The following is a 19,518-nucleotide window of genomic DNA, read 5'->3' on the forward strand; positions in this document are numbered from 1 at the left end:
ATCTTTTCTGCAGCACGGTATTCTAATATTGAGGTTGTAATGCTGTAATTACTAAGTAGCAGTTTCTTTTATCAGCATGCTGGCACAGTCATCTGTGGCTTGGTATTAGAAATGAGATGTTCTTACATTGTGCATGAAGACAAAACACTGTTTTACGTGGTTGACACGGAATTAAGAAACTATTCCTGCAGCTGCCAGTATAATATGTAACAATAGTTACATATTTTAACAGTAGTTCTGTCAAAACAGGATTGAATCCATAATCATCATCATCCTCATTCATTTTTGCTCTTTAAACTTACATGGTGATGCCCACTTAATCTTGATGCACCTATTTAACCCATGAGGACAGCATTTCAGCATTTTTAATTAAATTCTTCTTACTCTGCAAGAATGCTGGTCTCCACTAGGTTGTGATAGAAATACACAACCAATGTGTTTTGCAAATGCTTTTCTAGTTAACGGACTTTGTGTTTTTTGCAGACACACTATTGCAGCATTTTATGTTCCCACACAGTTGGTCACACTAGCATGGGCTATGTGGCTTGGGCAAAATCGAAGGTGTGGATAGTGACACTAGCTCCAAGTGTAAGCAAGAAGAGCCGACTGACCTACCTCACAGTAGACAGGCTCCAGTCATCAGACAAATAGGGTTCCTCCTGCTGGTATCTGCAAAACCAGGGAAAGACTGGCATCTCCACCTCCCCACAGTGGATACAATAACTCACCAGGTTCTGCAGCAGAATTGCCAAAAACACCGGGAGGTGCAGTGCATAACAGCAGCCAGCTGTTCCTCAGTGAGGGGTCTGTGGATGATGAACATTCATGGAAAGTATTAAGAAAGATACAAAAAAATAGAGGAACTTGTGGAAAAAACATACTCTCAAAAAACAAGTTGAAGGTGATGGTGGCACCACGACTACTTACTGTACTAGCATTTCATAACATCTTATGAGCAATAGGTGTGAGTCATTTAAAAGTGACAAAAGTGGGTCATCTGGTGGATAAGGTGCTAGTTTTAAGCTAACTAACATACTACCAGTACTCAAGTGCAGAATCCACAGAGAGCGGAGGCTGTAGAAAGCCAGGACTAACACACACTGCCAAGCAAATTAAAAGTCTTTACACAAGAATTTGCCAACAACCCCATCGAGCCTTTTTTCAATCCTTTCATGCCTGTAGTCTGAAGAGGGAAAGGTTATCTCTCCAGACGCTGGGTGTCAACAGAGAGCCGCAACTGTATTACTCTCTGCCAAAGTTCAATGCAAGTGATCATTGTTGCTTGTTATACTTCAGAGCAGCAGACAAGAACACATGAAAGCCTCAACTAAAATATTGTGAACGCTGAAAGGAGCCAACCCATTACTGTTACCAAGGCTGGCTGGCAGCAGCTGAATACAGACATGTTTGTTTAGGCAGTTAACCTGTCCAACCTGAAACTTGGAAACAAAGATGTGAGCGAGTCATAGGTACCTGCACTGCTATCAAAACACGTGAGCACCGGAAACGTCAGGAGGTGGCTTTTTCACAACAGAAAAATGACGGCACAGCTTTTCTTTCTCCATTTGCAGAATGCAGTTCCTAGCACCTGACGCTGAGGCACTGAGGACAGTGGAGGTTATCTTACATGATGCAACAGTCACGGATGAGCCTGGTCATTAATGTTAGAGCCCGTTTAGAGTGTAAAGTCTGTGTGGGCACATAAAAACATTCCAGGCTTTGGGAGTAATGAGTCTGTATATGAAAGAAATATAAGTCTTCTGTAGCCATTAGTGTAATACAGCATTATTACAAATAAGAGTTTTCTGATGTATGTTGTATGCCTGTCTTCTCTGAAGTGTGACTCAGGGGTTATGGACAATTGCACTGCAATATACTGTACAGTATCAAAAAAAAAGACTATGGTTTTCTTCTATAAACAATGTGCTTTATTACTGCAATGACTAATGTGCACCTGGTGTACAATGTTAAGCCAACAGAATACACTATACATACTTATCTGGAAAAATATAACATGCAGATTTGAGATTTTTTTTTTTCGCCGTTTGGAGAAGTATGATATAGACATTTCTACATTTAGAAAAGAAATAGAAAAAAATCATATCAAATGTTTTGTGTCTTATAACTTACTTTCTCATTTTTCTCTTACAATATAATTATTCAAAAGTGTTAAAGGAACTCTGACTATGAAGACGTGCATACCTGATTATATTAAGATTAACAGCAATTTGAATGTTATTTAAAAAACGTTTGTGAATTAAAAAAGTGACACATTGTTGGAACAGTCTTGGTCTTAATGTCTAGATATTACAGCGCGTATTTTGTTCAACTTTTTTCAGGTCGACGGTGAAATAATACAGCCCCCCTTTCTTTTCGTTACCCAAGACTGTTTAGTCTTGGGTTTAGTCAGTTTAATAGTAACACACGTAAACATGGTCCATAACGACTAGCTCGCGCACATCTGCCAGCCACCTGCATCCGAAGTGTCTGATAAGCTCCATCAGTCTTTGTTGGAGAACAGAAGAACACTTACGGGCCATGTGGCATTTCATTGTAGTTGTTGCTTACAGCCAACAGCATGTTTTTCCTGTTTTGGTTGGCTAAATAGGGAACTATGCCATGTGTTTTTTTTAACACCGTGGTTTAGTATATGAGATCACACGAGCTGAAATAATCTGAGTTCCTTTTAAGTCAACATTATGTTGTATGGGAAAAATGTGAAAGTGGCCACTTAAATGAGTGCATCATGGTTTGAGATTTAAAGGGTTTGGGAAAACTTACCTATGAAATATAACATATACTATTGCAGCCTATGGGGAATTCTTATTAGTTTTGTAGTTATTTATTTATTTATTTTCATATGGATCTACAAAGCATGCATTTTTTTGAGTCTCTATATGCTTACCGTTTTGCACTGCCTGTCAGCCCAAAGTAGCACATTACAATATAAAATGATGTCAGCATACTTTACTCGGATGAGGTGTTGGGGGGAGAAGAGGAAGGGGCACTGCGGGACACAAGGACACATAGTACTTGTGCATAAACAGACCCCAGAGAGTATCTTGTGCCTATATGACAAATCCAAATGCTAAGACAGCATCTTTATGTATAAATAACCATACATAATGAATTATATAGTCCCTGTACAGTTTTTTTTTCTGTTGGCAATGAAGGTTGTTGTTGTTAGACATTTGTAGGAAATAAATACATCCCATTGCCAGAAATGTTTTTTTGTTTTTTACTGAATAAATTACATTGAGTATTCTATAGAACATACAGTAGTGCATATGTTAGTTTTGAAACTGTGGGAGCAATAAATAAAAACGCACAGTTGGAGTTGTGTCGCTGGCTTTCTGTTATTCAGTCCATATATGTGTTTACAGTTGCTGTGTACATAACTGAAAGTAGAACATATACTATGAATTATGAAGTGTTCCAGGAGGATTGTGGGTCCTTGAGGAAGGTGAGTGATTATTTCACAGTATGTCAAATACTTTGTTGCAGTTGTTTGTTTTTAATGAGCATCTGCCAAACGTACAATGCATTTCTTTATATTGTTGCTCTTAGGAGCCATGACTTTCCTTTTTTTTAAAAAAACAATCTTGACCAGTAGTTTGGACATTGATTGCTTTTTCATTCATTTTCAGTTCAGTCCTTGTAGCGGACCATTTTCACAGGAATGTGTTTTGTTTTGTGTGTGTGTGTGTGTGTGTGTGTGTGTGTGTGTGTGTGTGTGTGTGTGTGTGTGTGTGTGTGTGTGTCACTTAACACTGACCTATGAATCAATCAAGTACAATAACACACAGTTATATAAGACAATTTGCCATAAAGTAGTGTTTTTGCACCAAGAAAGTGATTTGCACAGAGCTAAAAGCTGAAAACTTGACACATCTTTGCATGATGTTTGGTGTCTTCTTAAAAAAAATCTTAAGAAACTTGACAAGTGGAGGATAAAAGAAGAAGCCAGGCCTAAAAACTATCTACAGCATATGAACGATGAGCATTTGATGGGTGAGTTTTTGAAAGTAAATAAGAAAAAAAGCAAAGATCTGACCCAGGACATGAATCAGATGGGTGGCTGCCAATAAGCTATTCTTTATGAAGAGGAAAAGGATAAAATTAATGTAATTTGAAGACAGAAAAAAGTAAGGTCAGATTTTGACCTACCAGGCAATATCATCTGGAAAACATCTAGTTGGCTTCATTTTTCAACATCACAACACACAGCCAGTAAAGTAATAACATACCTGCATAGAAAAAACCCATAATGGAACACTGTCAGTCATTGATTGGCTTCCTCAGAGCCCGGACCTCAACGTTATTGAAGCAATGTGGGATCATCTTGAGAGAGAACAGAACAAAGGCGGCCAATATCCAAAGAATCATTGTTGTGAATGTCCTTCATGAAGCCTGGAAAACTATTCCTGAAGAATATTGCCTAGGAGACTTCTGCGCTTTTTTGCATACTACATTGTAACCCATCTACTCGTTTTGACCACTTAAAATATCTTTATAGAAATATTATTTAAATGTAACTGTGTTATGTTTGTTGAAATTTCTGTAACCCCCTTGTCTCTCTTTAAAAATGCATTTTTAACGTCAGTGAGCGTTTTACATTGATAAATAAATGCTATATAAAAGTTGTTTCGCCAAAAACTGATTGTAGCTTCTACCTCGTGACAGAAATATTCTCTCTGATATCGATATTTTTGACATATATTTCATAGTATAGGCAAACAAGACGATCACGTTTTGGCACAACTGGCTGGCTGGCTCTATCGCTACATTAAAGAACAATAACAGAGTTTTCAGGGTGGAGAAAAGAAACCGGGGATGGACCAAAATAACTCGTGACGTAGAGATGAGTTGCTTGGAAGTTTTCGCTTTTGAAATATTCGTTTTCCCTTTCTTTTCTGGTCTCTGTGCTTCAAAGTTTGAATTATATAAGGTCAGATTTTGGCCTACCAGGCAATAGTACTAGAAAGGTGTTGCTATGGTCGCCAATGCAGAAAGTTCACTACAATAATGTTACAATAATACTGTGTACGATAAACGATTTACAAAAAGTCAATTTAGGTCACTTTCTGATCTATTGGAACTACTGTGGTCCGTTAGTGACACCCAGTGGCCGTTTTAAATGTTGACTGCTTGGGAGAAACGAAAGTGAAAGAGCTCCATTTTCCTCGATAAAGGCACCGTGAATCAGCGCGTTTGCTGTGAATGTAGTTTTAGGCAACGCAGGAGCCAGTTTAGTGATCTGTTATCGGTTAAGTGAGTACCGATGGAGTCTGAAACGGATGAAATGCGCGAGTGCCTGATCGACTGCTTGAGGCCGAGGCTGAAGGAGCTTATTGTGGTGGATCGGGTCCTGGATCTTATAGACTTTATCGAAAACGAGCAAAAGGAACGGATCAGGCAGAAGGCCAGAAACGATGGTGATATTTCGGCTGCGGACTACCTTATTAACGCAGTAGTTCAGAAGCCACATACTCCCGGATGGTTCACTGCGTTCGTTGACGCACTGAATAACGGGGGCTGTAACTTCGCAGCTGACTACATGCAGTTAAATCTCCCAACTCCCGAAGCTGAGGCAGAGAATGAAAACTGTGTCCGATTTATTCACTTACTTATTCCCAGCCTTGCAGACATGGCTACAGAAACAGTGTGTGCACACTGTTTCAGTAAAAGACTGCTCACCGAAGATGAGCGCGACAGAGTAAGTACATTATAGTGCAACCAACCTTTCAAAACTACTACTGCTTTACCTGCATGCTGCTTAGCACATGAGCTTTGGTGGTAAGAGAGAAAATATTCAAGTGTCAAAGATTCACTGTGTGTATTCACACTAATTTCACTGGTGTGAAAAACCTCGAAAGTATCAGTATAGCTTCAGTATTTACCTTTTCTTCCAACTGTTTCCCAAAACATGTCTTTTCTGTCTTTGACCACTAGATGGCAGACAAATGTAGGCCGCTCATCCTTTTGGTGGCAATGCCTTTCTCTGATTGCTTAGCAAACTGACTTTATTCATTACACTTGTCATCTAGATTACGGCTGAAATAGTCAACAGGGGATCCAGGAGTGGCGCAAGGGAACTTTTAAGAAGAATTATCAAATGTCCACCAGGGTGGTATTCAACATTTCTTCAAGTTCTTAAAGACACTGAACACCATGTGCTCTATAATGAGTTGACTGGCAACGAAGGTAACTGAACTACGCTGGAAGACACACACCCAATACACCAAATACTATCAGGGAAGTTTGGGACACAGAAGTCTCAGTGGTGAGATATAGACAGATTGTATAAAACATGTGCACATAAGTGATTACAACTACAGAGGGAATTCAGTATCTTTAATCCAACTGCATTAGTAAATATACTGTGATCATTGCTTTGCAACAATCCCACTAATTAAAATTGGGATGATTAATTATGATTAAGAGTTTTAGTTATAGTCTTTATTACATTTAAAGCCATGTTCTTGGTGTAGACTAGTGTAACAAAGGAAAATAACAAGTTATTATTTTACTAAACAGTTATCCAAATAACCTCAAATAATCCTGGAATAACCATATTTATGGAAAAAGATAATCATCATTAACTTAAAACATTCTAGAAGGCATTAGTATATACGCTCACTGGCCACTTTATTAGGTATACCTGTTTAACTCCCCATTAATGCAAATATCGTGTTGGCCAGTCACATGGCAGCAGCTCATGACATGGTTAATATAACCTGCTTCAAAACGAGCATTAGAATGAGGAAAGTAATCTCAATAGCTTTGAGTGTGTCATAGCTGTTAGTGCCAGGCAGACAGCTCTGACTATTTCACAGTCTGCTGATCTGCTGGGAATTTCCCATGTAACCATCTCTAGGGTTCACAGAGAATGACCAGAAAAAGACAAAAGAAATATCCAGTAAGTGGCAGCTTTCTGGGAGAAAATACTTTGTTTTCCAGACTGCTGATAGGTGGCAACAGCACCTCACTGTAACTCCTTGTTGAGCACATGGGCCACAGCAGCAGAAGACCATGGCGGATGTCATTCCTGCGAGATAAGAACAGGAAACTGAGACTGCAGTTTGCACAGGCTCACACATGGCCTGCCCTGTACCAGTGGTTTAGGCTGGTGTTGGTGGCATAATGGTTTGGGGCATATTTTCTTGACACCCTTTGGGCCCCTTACTACCAACAAACATCGATTAAATGCCACAGCCTGCATCCCATCCCACCCCTTCTTGACCACAGTGTACCCATGTTGCTCCCAGCAGGATACTGTGGTATGTCACAAAGCTCAGATCATCTCTTTTTTTTTTCTTAAACATGACAATGAGTTCATCGTCCTCAAATGGCTTCCACAGTCACAAGATCTCAATCCAATAGAGCGGCTTTAGGATGTGACGGAGTGGGGCATTTCAATCACATCGTGGATTTGCAGCCAACAAATCTGCAGCAACCACATGATCATCATGTTAATATGGAAAATCACAGAGAAATGTTTTCAGCATCTTACTGAATCCAATTATGTCAGTTCTGAAGACAAAAGGAGGCCGACTGTGTACTAGCAAGGTGTACTTAACAAAAAGGCCGGTGCGTGCATAAAGGCAATGATTAGTTCATAATTACTCAAAATAAGTCTAACTCTTCATCATTAACTCTGATGCAAACACAGAGCAGCACAAAACAGTAGCTACTCATTTATTAATAATTACTTCACCATTAGTTACTATTTTCCTGTTGCCTCATGCATCACACTAAGTAATTACTCAGTAGTTCCTTCTTACTGCAAAATTACTTTACCATTACTAACAAAGCAAAACAAAACATCATATTTAATTTCTGATCAGTTGTTTTCTTCTCAGTATTTTCACCAGTACCTTCTATTTCTCTGTCGGTTTAAGTAAAGTGAAATGTCAGATTTAATAGTTGTAAGGTAATTCCTTAATACTCAGGGACTGGTTTGCCATTACTGTTTACCTACTCAAGTAAAGTGAAACATCTGTCTTTATGCAAATATTGATGTACTGTATTATAAAGTGTTACCTGGTAAATTGTTACTCCTCATTTCTAAAATGTTCCTTTTTTACATTTTTTAGGATCAGATAAGAAACCATCACTGAAAGACAAACCTATAGCTACAAGGGAGAGTCCAACATCAGCTGAAAGTTGTGATGGCACTGAATCCATGGAGATCACCGTGAACGAACAGCCTATGGATCAATCCACAGGTCACACAGAGCATGTCTGTTTAATGTCAGCATTAAGGAGAGCTGAGGAAGTGCGCTCACACGTGTCATTCTTACTGTTAATCTAACATATATCTAACATTTCTTTACTAGAAATTTAAACTTTTAATGCGTATACGGAAATATGTAAAAGGTTGAAGGAATACAAACAAAATTCAGTTTACTTAAAACTACAGCTAACACTGTAACTACCAATTTTTTAACTTTGGTTTATGTCCTTTCAGACTTGTATGCAGGCAATGAACTGCCCAGCAACTCGGAGCCCTCACAGCCAGGTGGGATGGGTTCACTTTTATTCACCCTGTTAAGGCAATTAAAGTATTTAAAGGGGTTTTTGGTAATTACAAATATTTTATTTGCTTCAGTAGGTCATGCACAATAACCAAACTAAGATCAGTGCAGCTGTAGCTGCCCTAAAGTATCCTGAGTATCCTAAAGGCAACATGAAGTACGGTAAAGGAAAAATGTTGTTGTAACATGTGGTTACATTAGTGGAACATTAACTCTGTCCTGCCAGGCAGACAGCTCTGACTATTTCAGAATCTGCTGATGTGCTGGGAATTTCCCATGTAACCATCTCTAGGGTTCACAGAGAATGGCCAGAAAAAAGACAAAAAATATCCAGTAAGTGGCAGCTTTCTGGGAGAAAATACCTTGTTTGCCAGACGGCTGATAGGAGGCAACAGCACCTCACTGTAACTCCTTGTTGAGCACATGGGCCACAGCAGCAGAAGACCATGGCGGATGTCATTCCTGCGAGATAAGAACAGGAAACTGAGACTGCAGTTTGCACAGGCTCACACATGGCCTGCCCTGTACCAGTGGTTTAGGCTGGTGTTGGTGGCATAATGGTTTGGGGCATATTTTCTTGACACCCTTTGGGCCCCTTACTACCAACGAGCATCGATTAAATGCCACAGCCTGCATCCCATCCCACCCCTTCTTGACCACAGTGTACCCATGTTGCTCCCAGCAGGATACTGTGGTATGTCACAAAGCTCAAATCATCTCAATTTTTTTTTCTTAAACGTGACAATGAGTTCATCGTCCTCAAATGGCTTCCACAGTCACAAGATCTCAATCCAATAGAGCGCCTTTAGGATGTGATGGAGTGGGGCATTTCAATCACATCGTGGATTTGCAGCCAACAAATCTGCAGCAACCACATGATCATCATGTTAATATGGAAAATCACAGAGAAATGTTTTCAGCATCTTACTGAATCCAATTATGTCAGTTCTGAAGACAAAAGGAGGCCGACTGTGTACTAGCAAGGTGTACTTAACAAAAAGGCCGGTGCGTGTATGAAGGCAATGATTAGTTCATAATTACTCAAAATAAGTCTAACTCTTCATCATTAACTCTGATGCAAACACAGAGCAGCACAAAAAAGTAGCTACTCACTTAAAACTACAGCTAACACTGTAACTACCAACTTTTTTAAACTTTGGTTTATGTCCTTTCAGACTTATATGCAAGCAGTGAACTGCCCAGCAACTCGGAGCCCTCACAGCCAGGTGGGATGGATTCACTTTTATTCACCCTGTTAAGGCAATTAAAGTATTTAAAGGGGTTTTTGGTAATTACAAATATTTTATTTTGCCTCAGTAGGTCATGCACAATAACCAAACTAAGATCAGTGCAGCTGTAGTTGCCCTAAAGTATCCTGAGTATCCTAAAGGCAACATGAAGTACGGTAAAGGAAAAATGTTGTTGTAACATGTGGTTACATTAGTGGAACATTAACTCTGTCCTGCCAGTTTCACACTAATAAACAAATTCCATGTGTGCATCATGATGAACTACACAGAGGTCAAAGAGGACAGCGCATAGCTAGCAGTTCAAATGAAAACCATATGCTGGAGTATAAGGAAATGTAAAGGAAAAGTTACATTCATGTGGCTCTGTAGTGTTTGGCTTATATGATGGATAAGTACATTTCTGCTTGGAATACTCTACCCTGAATAGCGAAGCAGGAAGAAAAGAGTTGAATCAGATTAGTTCTTTTGCAGTTTAGTCAGGTTATTTCAGTAGTAGAAAGGCCCCAAAGATGTCTGCAGCCTGCGAGTTAATGGGTTTAACAGAGTAGTTTACATGAAAGATTGTTCCTGCAAGGCGAGTCTCTAGCAGAATTGTTTTTTTAAATGTTTTCTAAAATGAGCAGAGCTCATACTCAGTCCTAATGAATCTGAAAACAGCTCTATGTTTATTTCTTGAATAATTCTATGGGAACTGCTTTCAGAAGTTCAGGAGGCCACATGGACCACTGTTTACTTATTAATAGAGATGGACCGATCCGATATTACGTATCGGTATCGGTCCGATACTGACCTAAATTACTGGATCGGATATCGGAGAAAAATAAAAAATGTAATCCGATCCATTAAATATCACGAAAGCACCTCACAAAACTTGCAACACGCCGTAACTCACCTCAGAACGTATGCATCACGTGATAGAGCGGCTGTGGCATGCAGGACCTGTCGGTGGTCTGGATAGCATGTGGAGCTTCGCTAGCAACCTGGCATTTCATCTCCGACAAAGTTATCCCCGAGAGAAGTAAAGCAAGTGTGTAAGTCCATCTCTGAATGTTTGTAAAGCATTCCCACGTTAAGCTTAACAAGCGACTGCCTCTCGCTCTCCGGCTGCTACTTCAATCGTGAAACTGCTTAAATCAGCTGATCGGCTTTTCTGTCGCGAGTCTGTCTCTCGTTTGTTTTTGGTCCACTTTGCGCCAGAAAGAGCAAACCAGCGGCTGAACAACAGCAGCACATTTAAGCTTGATAAGCTGTTGTTAGAATTTATTTAATATTAATTTCTACACCAGGATCTTTTTCTACGTAGCTGACGGCTGGTAACTGTGCAGGGGCGGATCTAGCAAAGTTTAGCCAGGGGGGCCGATAGGGCATTAACTGGGAAAAGGGGGCACAAAGACATACTTTTCTTTCTTATTCTCATTTAAAATGTCTAGCTTTTAATAAATAATTATCTGACACCCAAAGTTTTAATTTGATGTAAAATGAATAGAAGTCAATTACTATATATAGTGACTATTAAGTCTAATATATATACCCTAGTAAGCTATAGTACTTTTTACTTTGGGAAGGTACCATCTGTGCAGTCTGCAATTTTGTTGAAGAAAGATGTTGAATCTATTTAATATTTCTTGAAAAATAATTGATTTCTGTGCATTTTTTTTCACACTGCATCAAATTAAGGTTGATTACGTCGATTAAGCATCATGAGGTGGCGCGTGAGGGGTGGTTCCCTATTTTTTATTTATTTAATTTTGTTGTTGCTGGGAGTTGGAACCCTATTAGTTAGGTTGCTTAATATTTACGCTAAGTACTCTTTAAAATACCAGAATAGGGAGGATGGTGTAGGTTTAAGTTTATTAGATTGATCAGTATTGCTGAACTATGAAATATTTTTTTTGTATACAGGTATAACAGAATAGCTTTAGTGTAGTTGTTGTTTTAAACTTGAGTATGAACTTGCAGACTTGCAAAATGCAGCAAGATATTTTAAAAAACAGTTTTGTTGATTAAAAAACACTATATCGGATTCATATCGGTATTGGCAGATATCCAAATTTATGATATCGGTATCGGTATCGGACATAAAAAAGTGGTATCGTGCCATCTCTACTTATTAATATAATTAAAGCTCTTTTTTCTAATCATTAGAGACTTGCATTTGCTTGCATAAAGTTGCTTGAAACAACACCGTAACCTCTGGCATACCAAGTCATTAAAAATTGTCTGCACTGAGAAAAAAAAATAAGATTTGGGGGGTTTAAACTCTCACTGGGGGGGAAGAAGAACTTAGAGTTGAGTGGAAAGGGGAGCAGAGTAGGGGGTACATTCATATTGCTCCTGGTGTCTTAGCCATGTATTATCCCCTGCCTAGACAGAGCAAATAAGTAACAGCCTGCCAGCAACTTGGAGTCTAAGTGGATCATAGTAAGTCTATTGTACTTGTAGAGGAAATAAGGCAAATAGCAATGACTTGTAATGTCTCTCTCTAAGTAATCTGATTATTATAAAAACATATATAAGAAAACATAGTGCTTGATGTTAGTCCGCCTCAACCCATCCCTTTTTATTGTCACTTTCACCTTTAGATTAGTAGACTGGTGTGAAATATCAAATAGCACTCACTATATAGAGAGAAGCATTTGCTTTTAAGTCCTAGTGTTGTATGGTTTGCATTAAGTAGTGCCTCTCAGTGACATCATTTATAGAGCACAATGTTTTCTTGTAACACTGAAACATGATTTACATGCTCTACTCGGTGCCTTTGTTTGTGGTTTAACTATTGGAAGTGTTTTAAAGTTAGGTCATCTTACATGATATGGATGTACTGTACAGTGTACGTGTATGTTCTCTGTTTACCCAGGAACAAAAACAAAGAGAAGCAGGCATTTCCTGTTGGTCATGTCTGTAATTGTGGGTTGCTGACACAGACAGACGTTTTGTGATTCTGAACCTCTGCTCTCCTTTGCAGATGGAAGTGCCTTAGAAGTTGCCAGAAGCCCAGAAAAAGAAATTACTCTTCGAGATTATCAGATGGAAGTCGCTGGACCTGCCTTGGAGGGGAAAAACATCATTGTATGTCTCCCCACAGGAAGCGGTAAAACCAGAGTTGCAGTTTATATTACCAAAGAACATCTGGACAGAAGGAAGGCTGAAGGGAAACCAAGAAAAGTGATCGTCTTGGTGAACAAGGTACTACAATGTCTGTCTGGTATAGAATACTTCTGGGTTTGCACTATTATGCTAACCTACTTCTGTCCATTTCTCATTAAGCACTCCTGAACATTGTTATTTTTCAGCACATACTTCATGTGGTCTGTTGTAGGTTTTCCAGCTGTAAAACTATGTGGTTGCATTTGAAAACAATGCAACCACATAGAAAATCATCACAGTTTTTGATTCTTGATTTGTGAAAAAGAGCAGAACAGTAACCCCGGTGCCTTTACTCTCTCTGCTCTAAAAACCAACATCAACAGAAGCTCCTAAATTACTGCACAGCTAATTTGAGACCATGCCTTAACCAAACAGTCTAGCATATATTTATGTGTTCTGGTTTACTAATGTTGGCACAAACACTTAAATCATCAGGAGCTCTCTGATCCTAAAAACAACAGTAAAGACTTTTTCTAATTTTGTCAGTTAAATCTCTTGACTTTTGTGGCATTGACTTCATGAAAGTTTCATGTGCTCTGATGCCCTCAGGTTCCTCTTGTTGAGCAGCACTACTCTGCAGAATTCCTGCCCTTTCTCAAGAACAAATATAAAGTGGAGCGAGTCAGCGGAGACTCCCAGCTCAAAATCTCTTTCACAGAAATCGTGAAGAAAAATGACATCATCATCTGCACTGCCCAGATTCTGGAAAACTACTTAGAGAGGGCTAACAGTGGAGAGGATGAGGGCGTGAACTTAAGTGGTATGATATTTCAACAAAATTTCACAAAATTTAATACATTATTCTTGTATTTTTTTTTTAAAAACACACTCTTTAACTAAAATCTATCCAGGCTTAAGCTTCAAACTCTGACAGCTTCTGGAATGGAAAGCCACCCAAAGGACAGAGCGGCATCTCCCCTGATAGCATCTTGTCAAAGTCTTCCGACTCTGCTGCTTACTCCTGTTGGCACTCACAAGTCCAAGGTGGAATAGCCACCTCAGTGGAACATATGCTGTTTGTTGAAACGCCTGAAAGCATGTACTTTTTTTTCCTCCTGGTTTCCAGGCCACACGTCTGTTCAAGCCATCAGTGTGTGGCTCATCAAATTCACATGAGAGCTTCTATCACCCAAAATACATCAAGCTGCCACTCTCCATTCTCTTTTTCCTCCAGGGAGGATTTTGCATTGCATCGTTTAAACTAGTACATGGGAATAATTAGAATTCACCCTGCTTACACTTTTGTAAAATCCAAACTATATAAAGTTTTTTTTGTTTTTTGTTCTTTGAAGTAGACAGTTTTCCAACATATGTTATTGTGTGGCATAAACTGCTGTGTCAAAGGTTCCTAGAAAAGTACTGGTTTGCGTGGGTAGGTTTGGGAGAGAGATGGCATCTGTGAGGGAAATCACCTCTGTTTACGTAACAAGCAAAATAAATGGGATAAAATTAGCTCTGCTGGTCGAGAAAATTACAGTCTTTTAAGATTTGAGCACTTTTGTCTCTTGGCAGTAATGTGGCAGCGAGAAATTGGGACACGTGCATGTTATTTTTGAAACAAAGCAACATTTATGTGTTTCTCTTTTGCACATATAGACCTGACACTCATTATAATAGATGAGTGTCACCACACTCAGAAGGGAGGCGTCTACAACCACATAATGATGCGATACCTGAAGCAGAAACACAAGAACAAAAGGCTCGTAAAGGAGCAGAAGGAGCCTGTGCCCCTCCCTCAGATCCTGGGCCTGACTGCCTCTCCAGGGGTTGGGGGAGCCACGAAAATGGAAAAAGCAGAGGAGCACATACTGCGTGTAAATACTGTTTCTCTGTCTTCACCTGTGTGGATAAAAGTGTTGCATGCATATTACTCTACTCATTCTTGGCACATTTAGTCATTATTTAAAGTTAGCTATAGTCTTTAAGGCTTCTGATTAATATATCTGACAGTCTGGGAAAGAAAACTAGTCATCAGTCATGCTTCTTTGTGTCCATACCAAGTAACTCACATGTCACAGTGAACAACATCTTTTTTTAATCAGAATCCTGCTCCAGTTCTTTCTGCTTCAGTCATAGAGAAACTTGTTGATTCAGCCAAGTTCTTTCCACTGTTCCACACTGACCATGCACACAAGGCAGCCATAAAGTTTCCACTGCAGCAGAAAATAAGCAGAAATACGCTCTATCATGAGATCAAGATGTGGGATTAATTTTAACACTATAAATCTTTGTATTTTTTTCACAGATCTGTGCAAACTTGGACGCTTCCAGAATAATGACAAGGCGCCAAGAGGAATTCAAAAAGGAGCAAAGAAAAATAGTTGTTTCTGTTGAAGATAGGAGGGAGGTATGGCTGTTTAACATGGCATGGTTTTGTGCCAAGCTTTTCTTTGACTCTAATTCATATGAGGGACTCCAGCTGATGTTAATGCAGGATTACATGTGTGTGAAACTAAATATCCTTTTTAGGATCCCTTTGGTGATGTAATCAAGAAAATTATGACCGCCATCCACAACCATGCCGAGCTGACCCCCACCTGTGACCTCGGCTCTCAGAATTACGAACAGTGGGTTGTTCAAAAAGAACGACAAGGTGAAAACAGATTTTTACGCTCATCTTTCACTAGTTATCGTTTGTTCAACCTCCCATGGTGTGTAGTGTCTAAAAGTACTTGTCTCGATCCATTTTAGCTGCAAAAGATGAAAATCAGAAAGTACGAGTTTGTGCAGAGCACCTCCGACAGTACAGCGAGAGCCTGAATCTCTGCAACACGATTCGCATGCAAGATGCCTTCAGTTTCCTGAACAAATACTACGAGGAGGAGATGAAGAAAAAAACTGCCCCGGAGGAGGAGCATAAGATACAAATCACAGATACTGAGAGGTTCCTCTTCAATCTGTTTAAAGGTATTGTGAAACTAAGCATTCGCCTGAAAATTCAAAGTAGTTGTTGACTTTATAATCTGAGATTTGGAAAATCTTTTTTTTTTTGGTAAATGTGAGGTAAGATATCGTTTGGCTTAGATTAGCTAATAGATGTGAAACTGGGATCTAGCTAAACAAGACTTGTCCACAGAAAATGAGGTCCACCTGTGAACATATGCAAATGAAAAGCAAAAAGGATTTTGAAGTCTGCAGTGGTTGCCAGCATTCAGAACAAAAAAGACAAATTATTTGGGCTGTATATAAAAGACAGACATGGCCACGCAACATCAGCCAATGGTCATTAGTCTACCATTTTGAAATACTGAGTTTGGCATCATAGCTGCCGTCATTTGACTTTGGATGCTGATGTGATCATATTTGAACGACAGTGTAAAGTAATAAGTTATCAGCTAATGGATGCAAGCTTGGATAGCAAGATCCAGCCAAAGACTGCACAGATATTAGTTAATATGTGCCTGCAATTATATTAAAATTTAAAACACAAAACCTCTTCAACAGTCTTTTATTATGATTGATACACATTGAGCCATTATTCATTTTCTGTGCCAGTCTCATGCATTAAAAAGGTTCCAGGACTCATCAAAATAATAAACTATTATCAGGAGTTCCAGTTAAGGCATTCAGATTAACTAAAAAGTGATTCTTAGCATAGAAATAGCAGCTTTTTGTTATCCAATTTCCTAATAATGCAATAAAGTTTAAGCCTTTGTACAATTTAAACAAGAACAATATCTAAAAATGAATGTGTCCTTCATCATCAGGGGTAAAGAAGCTGTAGAGACCAAAATTATTTTTGTACTTTCTATATTACTGCCTATAAAATTAGCCATTTTACTTCTGGAATATGTGGAGATAGCCTAAAAGGGTAATTTGAGAACCTTCATGGTTTGGCAGTTGAGCCCTATGCGTTACAGATTTCTACCAGGCACAACTTAAACAAATTTATAGTCTACCTGTGAATTTTGTGGTAGATTTGAACCCTTCCCACATTTCCGGTCCTGTTGTTTAGCTGAGCTAAGCTGCTTATCACTGTACTTACTAGAGGTATAAACCCTCATATTTAACTCATAAAAAGACACCATATCTTTGATGTCAGCGATAGAAAAGTGTAATTCAGTTCTTTGTAATCTGTGTCTGACAGACAACAAGAAGGAGCTGGAAACTCTAGCAAAGAATCCGGAGTATGAAAATGACAGCCTGTCAAAACTAAGAACTAAAATTCTGCATGAGTTCAGCTCTCGGGATGAAGCCAGAGGGATTGTTTTCATCAAAACACGACGCAGCGCCATTGCTCTAAATCAGTGGATACAGGAAAACTCCAAGTTTGCTGACATTGGAGTGAAATCAGCATATGTCATTGGAGGAGGAGACCAGAGTGTTGTTAAACCAATGACCTCGGTGAGTGCTACATTTCTCTCTATTTTCCTGCACAATTATTTGCGCCTTACACTTAACCTTCTCTTATAAATCTGTTTTAATCAGGCAGAGCAAAAGGATGTGTTGAAAAAATTTGGCAACGGTCAAGTCAACCTGCTGATTGCTACCACAGTAGCCGAGGAAGGCTTGGACATACCAGCCTGCAATTTCGTTATTCGATATGGCCTTGTGACAAACGAGATCGCTATGATTCAGGTCAGTAATGAGTTGAATAATGAGCATTGAATGTGGTATACCCAGTAATTGAAGGAATATTAGCCTGTGTAAAACAAACGTGGTTGCCTACCCTTCACTCACAATCGCCTTTCTCAGGCCCAAGGCAGAGGAAGAGCCGAGGACAGCAGTTACACGCTGGTCGAGGTGAAGAACTCCGGGGTGGCTGAAAAGGAGTGCGTCAATGAATACCGCAAGAACATGATGAACAAAGCCATTCAGAAAATTAAATCCTTAAATCAGGCAGCCTATGAAAAAAGAGTACGTTTACTTCAGAATTTTTAGTCTCAGTTAAATTGAAAACCCACATGGCTTTGAGACTTTTTTTGTTTGTTTGTTCATCAGATCACTGAGTTTCAGATTCAGGCTATAATGGAAGAGAAAGTAAGAATGACGAAGAAGAAGCAGAAGGACATAAAGAACGAGAGCCCATCTAATGTAAAGTTTAGCTGCCGAAGCTGCAGCGAGCCAATCTGCACGGGCGATGACATCCAGATCATCGAAAACATGCACAGAGTCAATGTGACGCCACAATTTAGGTACAGTTTACAATTCAGTTCTTAACCGTTTGTATGTGTTGAACTGTATTCCACTCGTGTAGTTGTGCTGTGATTATTATCAATTTTACTGCATCTTTTTACAGAAAACTTTACATTCAGAGAGAAAATACTACTCTTCAGGAGCGTCTTCTCGACTATGAGACCAACGGCTTCATTGCATGTAAAAACTGCGGACAGGTAGATTCAGTTTAGCTTTTTCAATTATTTGGAAATTCTCTTGTGAATCTTAAAAAGATAATCTTATTCAGAATGTTCAATTTAGTAGATAACTAAACACAGCATTGCTGCATTAACAAGGAGTCGTTCAGCATATGCACAAACATGATGCTTAAGCATAATTAGAAAAAGTAGGACATTTATGACTCTTGGTCATAAGCAATAAAGCTAGTTCAAAGAGAAATGTGAGTCTGTCATATGACATAAGACTGCAGCCCTTTAATTTGAGATCATGTTTCACCACAAATTTAGATTACAGGACAAAAGGGCATAAAAGCAAGCCTTTATTTAGTCTTGGTTAGGCCTGCATTGAGAATAAAATACTCATTGTATGTTGTGTTGCATTCTGTTACAGAGATGGGGTTCAATGATGATGTACAAGGGGATCGAGTGCCCCTGCCTTGATGTGAAAAACTTTGTGGTGAATTTAAATGGAAAGAAGATTAGCAAATGCACCAAGTGGATTGAAGTCCCCATCAAGTTTTCTGCCTTCGACTACGCTGAACATGCAATCAACATGACCATGTCCGATAACTCGGATGATGACGAAACAATGTGAATTATAACCACGTAGAATAACCAGCGACTGAGAAAGCCTTGATTTCTATTGTGTTGCCGTATGGCCGACACAGGATTAATAACCTTAGCAGAGTAGTGAATGTTATGTTTCCTTTGAATGTTTACTTGTTAACTGGAGAAATGAATGGTGATGGGACTGAAGTGTGTTCGTAAAGAAAAAGTGTGAATGTTTTACATCATTTTAATGGTTAAAGTATTATTGTGAATTGTGCAAAATTGCAGAATAAGGGTTTTACTCTTCAATTATGTTCGCATTTGATGGGATTTACTGTTGAAATAATGCATGATTACAGTGTATTAATTTCTATGTAAGGGTTTGTCACTGGTATTAAATGAACTGGAAAAGCAAAGCAAGAAAATAAAGTATATATATATTTTTCCCTTTCAAACTCTGGCTGTCTCATGAGATGGGAGTCACCGAGTCTGTGATAGCCCCTCAGAGCCCACCTGTCACACACGCACACAAACAGGTGCTGTGGATTTTCCATTAAATCCACAGGTTAGTGAGTCACTACGATTGAGACAGCACTGCTATTCCTAAAAGCCTCTTTTAAGCTTGTTTGCGCAAACATATATATTACCTGCTTGATCGTATTGTCTGGATACACAAGCAGGAAGCTTGTTTGATCCAAA

General features: G+C 39.1%; 1 protein-coding gene across 1 annotated transcript; it reads left to right on the top strand.

The window, feature by feature from the left end:
- Positions 1 to 5,197: 5,197 nt before the first annotated feature.
- Positions 5,198 to 19,222, top strand: ifih1 (interferon induced with helicase C domain 1). The gene is made up of 17 exons (XM_085375054.1): positions 5,198 to 5,716; positions 6,048 to 6,204; positions 8,097 to 8,228; positions 8,471 to 8,521; positions 9,713 to 9,763; positions 12,753 to 12,973; positions 13,484 to 13,694; positions 14,531 to 14,748; positions 15,180 to 15,281; positions 15,404 to 15,527; positions 15,626 to 15,841; positions 17,022 to 17,278; positions 17,363 to 17,512; positions 17,630 to 17,791; positions 17,876 to 18,069; positions 18,174 to 18,267; positions 18,662 to 19,222. The coding sequence occupies exons 1-17, from the start codon at positions 5,282 to 5,284 to the stop codon at positions 18,863 to 18,865; spliced, it is 2,979 nt and encodes a 992-aa protein (XP_085231180.1). The 5' UTR covers positions 5,198 to 5,281; the 3' UTR covers positions 18,866 to 19,222.
- Positions 19,223 to 19,518: the final 296 nt, after the last annotated feature.

Source organism: Diplotaxodon limnothrissa, linkage group LG16, assembly GCF_057381915.1.
Source record: "Diplotaxodon limnothrissa isolate DT_005_m linkage group LG16, D_limnothrissa_male_GT1.1, whole genome shotgun sequence".
Classification (NCBI taxonomy): domain Eukaryota; kingdom Metazoa; phylum Chordata; class Actinopteri; order Cichliformes; family Cichlidae; genus Diplotaxodon; species Diplotaxodon limnothrissa.

Coding starts and splice junctions, on each gene's coding strand:
- ifih1 (XM_085375054.1), top strand. CDS start 5,282: ATGGAGTCTGAAACGGATGAAATGCGCGAGTGCCTGATCGACTGCTTG. Junction 8,229..8,470: donor GCCTATGGATCAATCCACAG/GTCACACAGAGC, acceptor ATGTCCTTTCAG/ACTTGTATGCAGGCAATGAA. Junction 15,528..15,625: donor TGTTCAAAAAGAACGACAAG/GTGAAAACAGAT, acceptor GATCCATTTTAG/CTGCAAAAGATGAAAATCAG.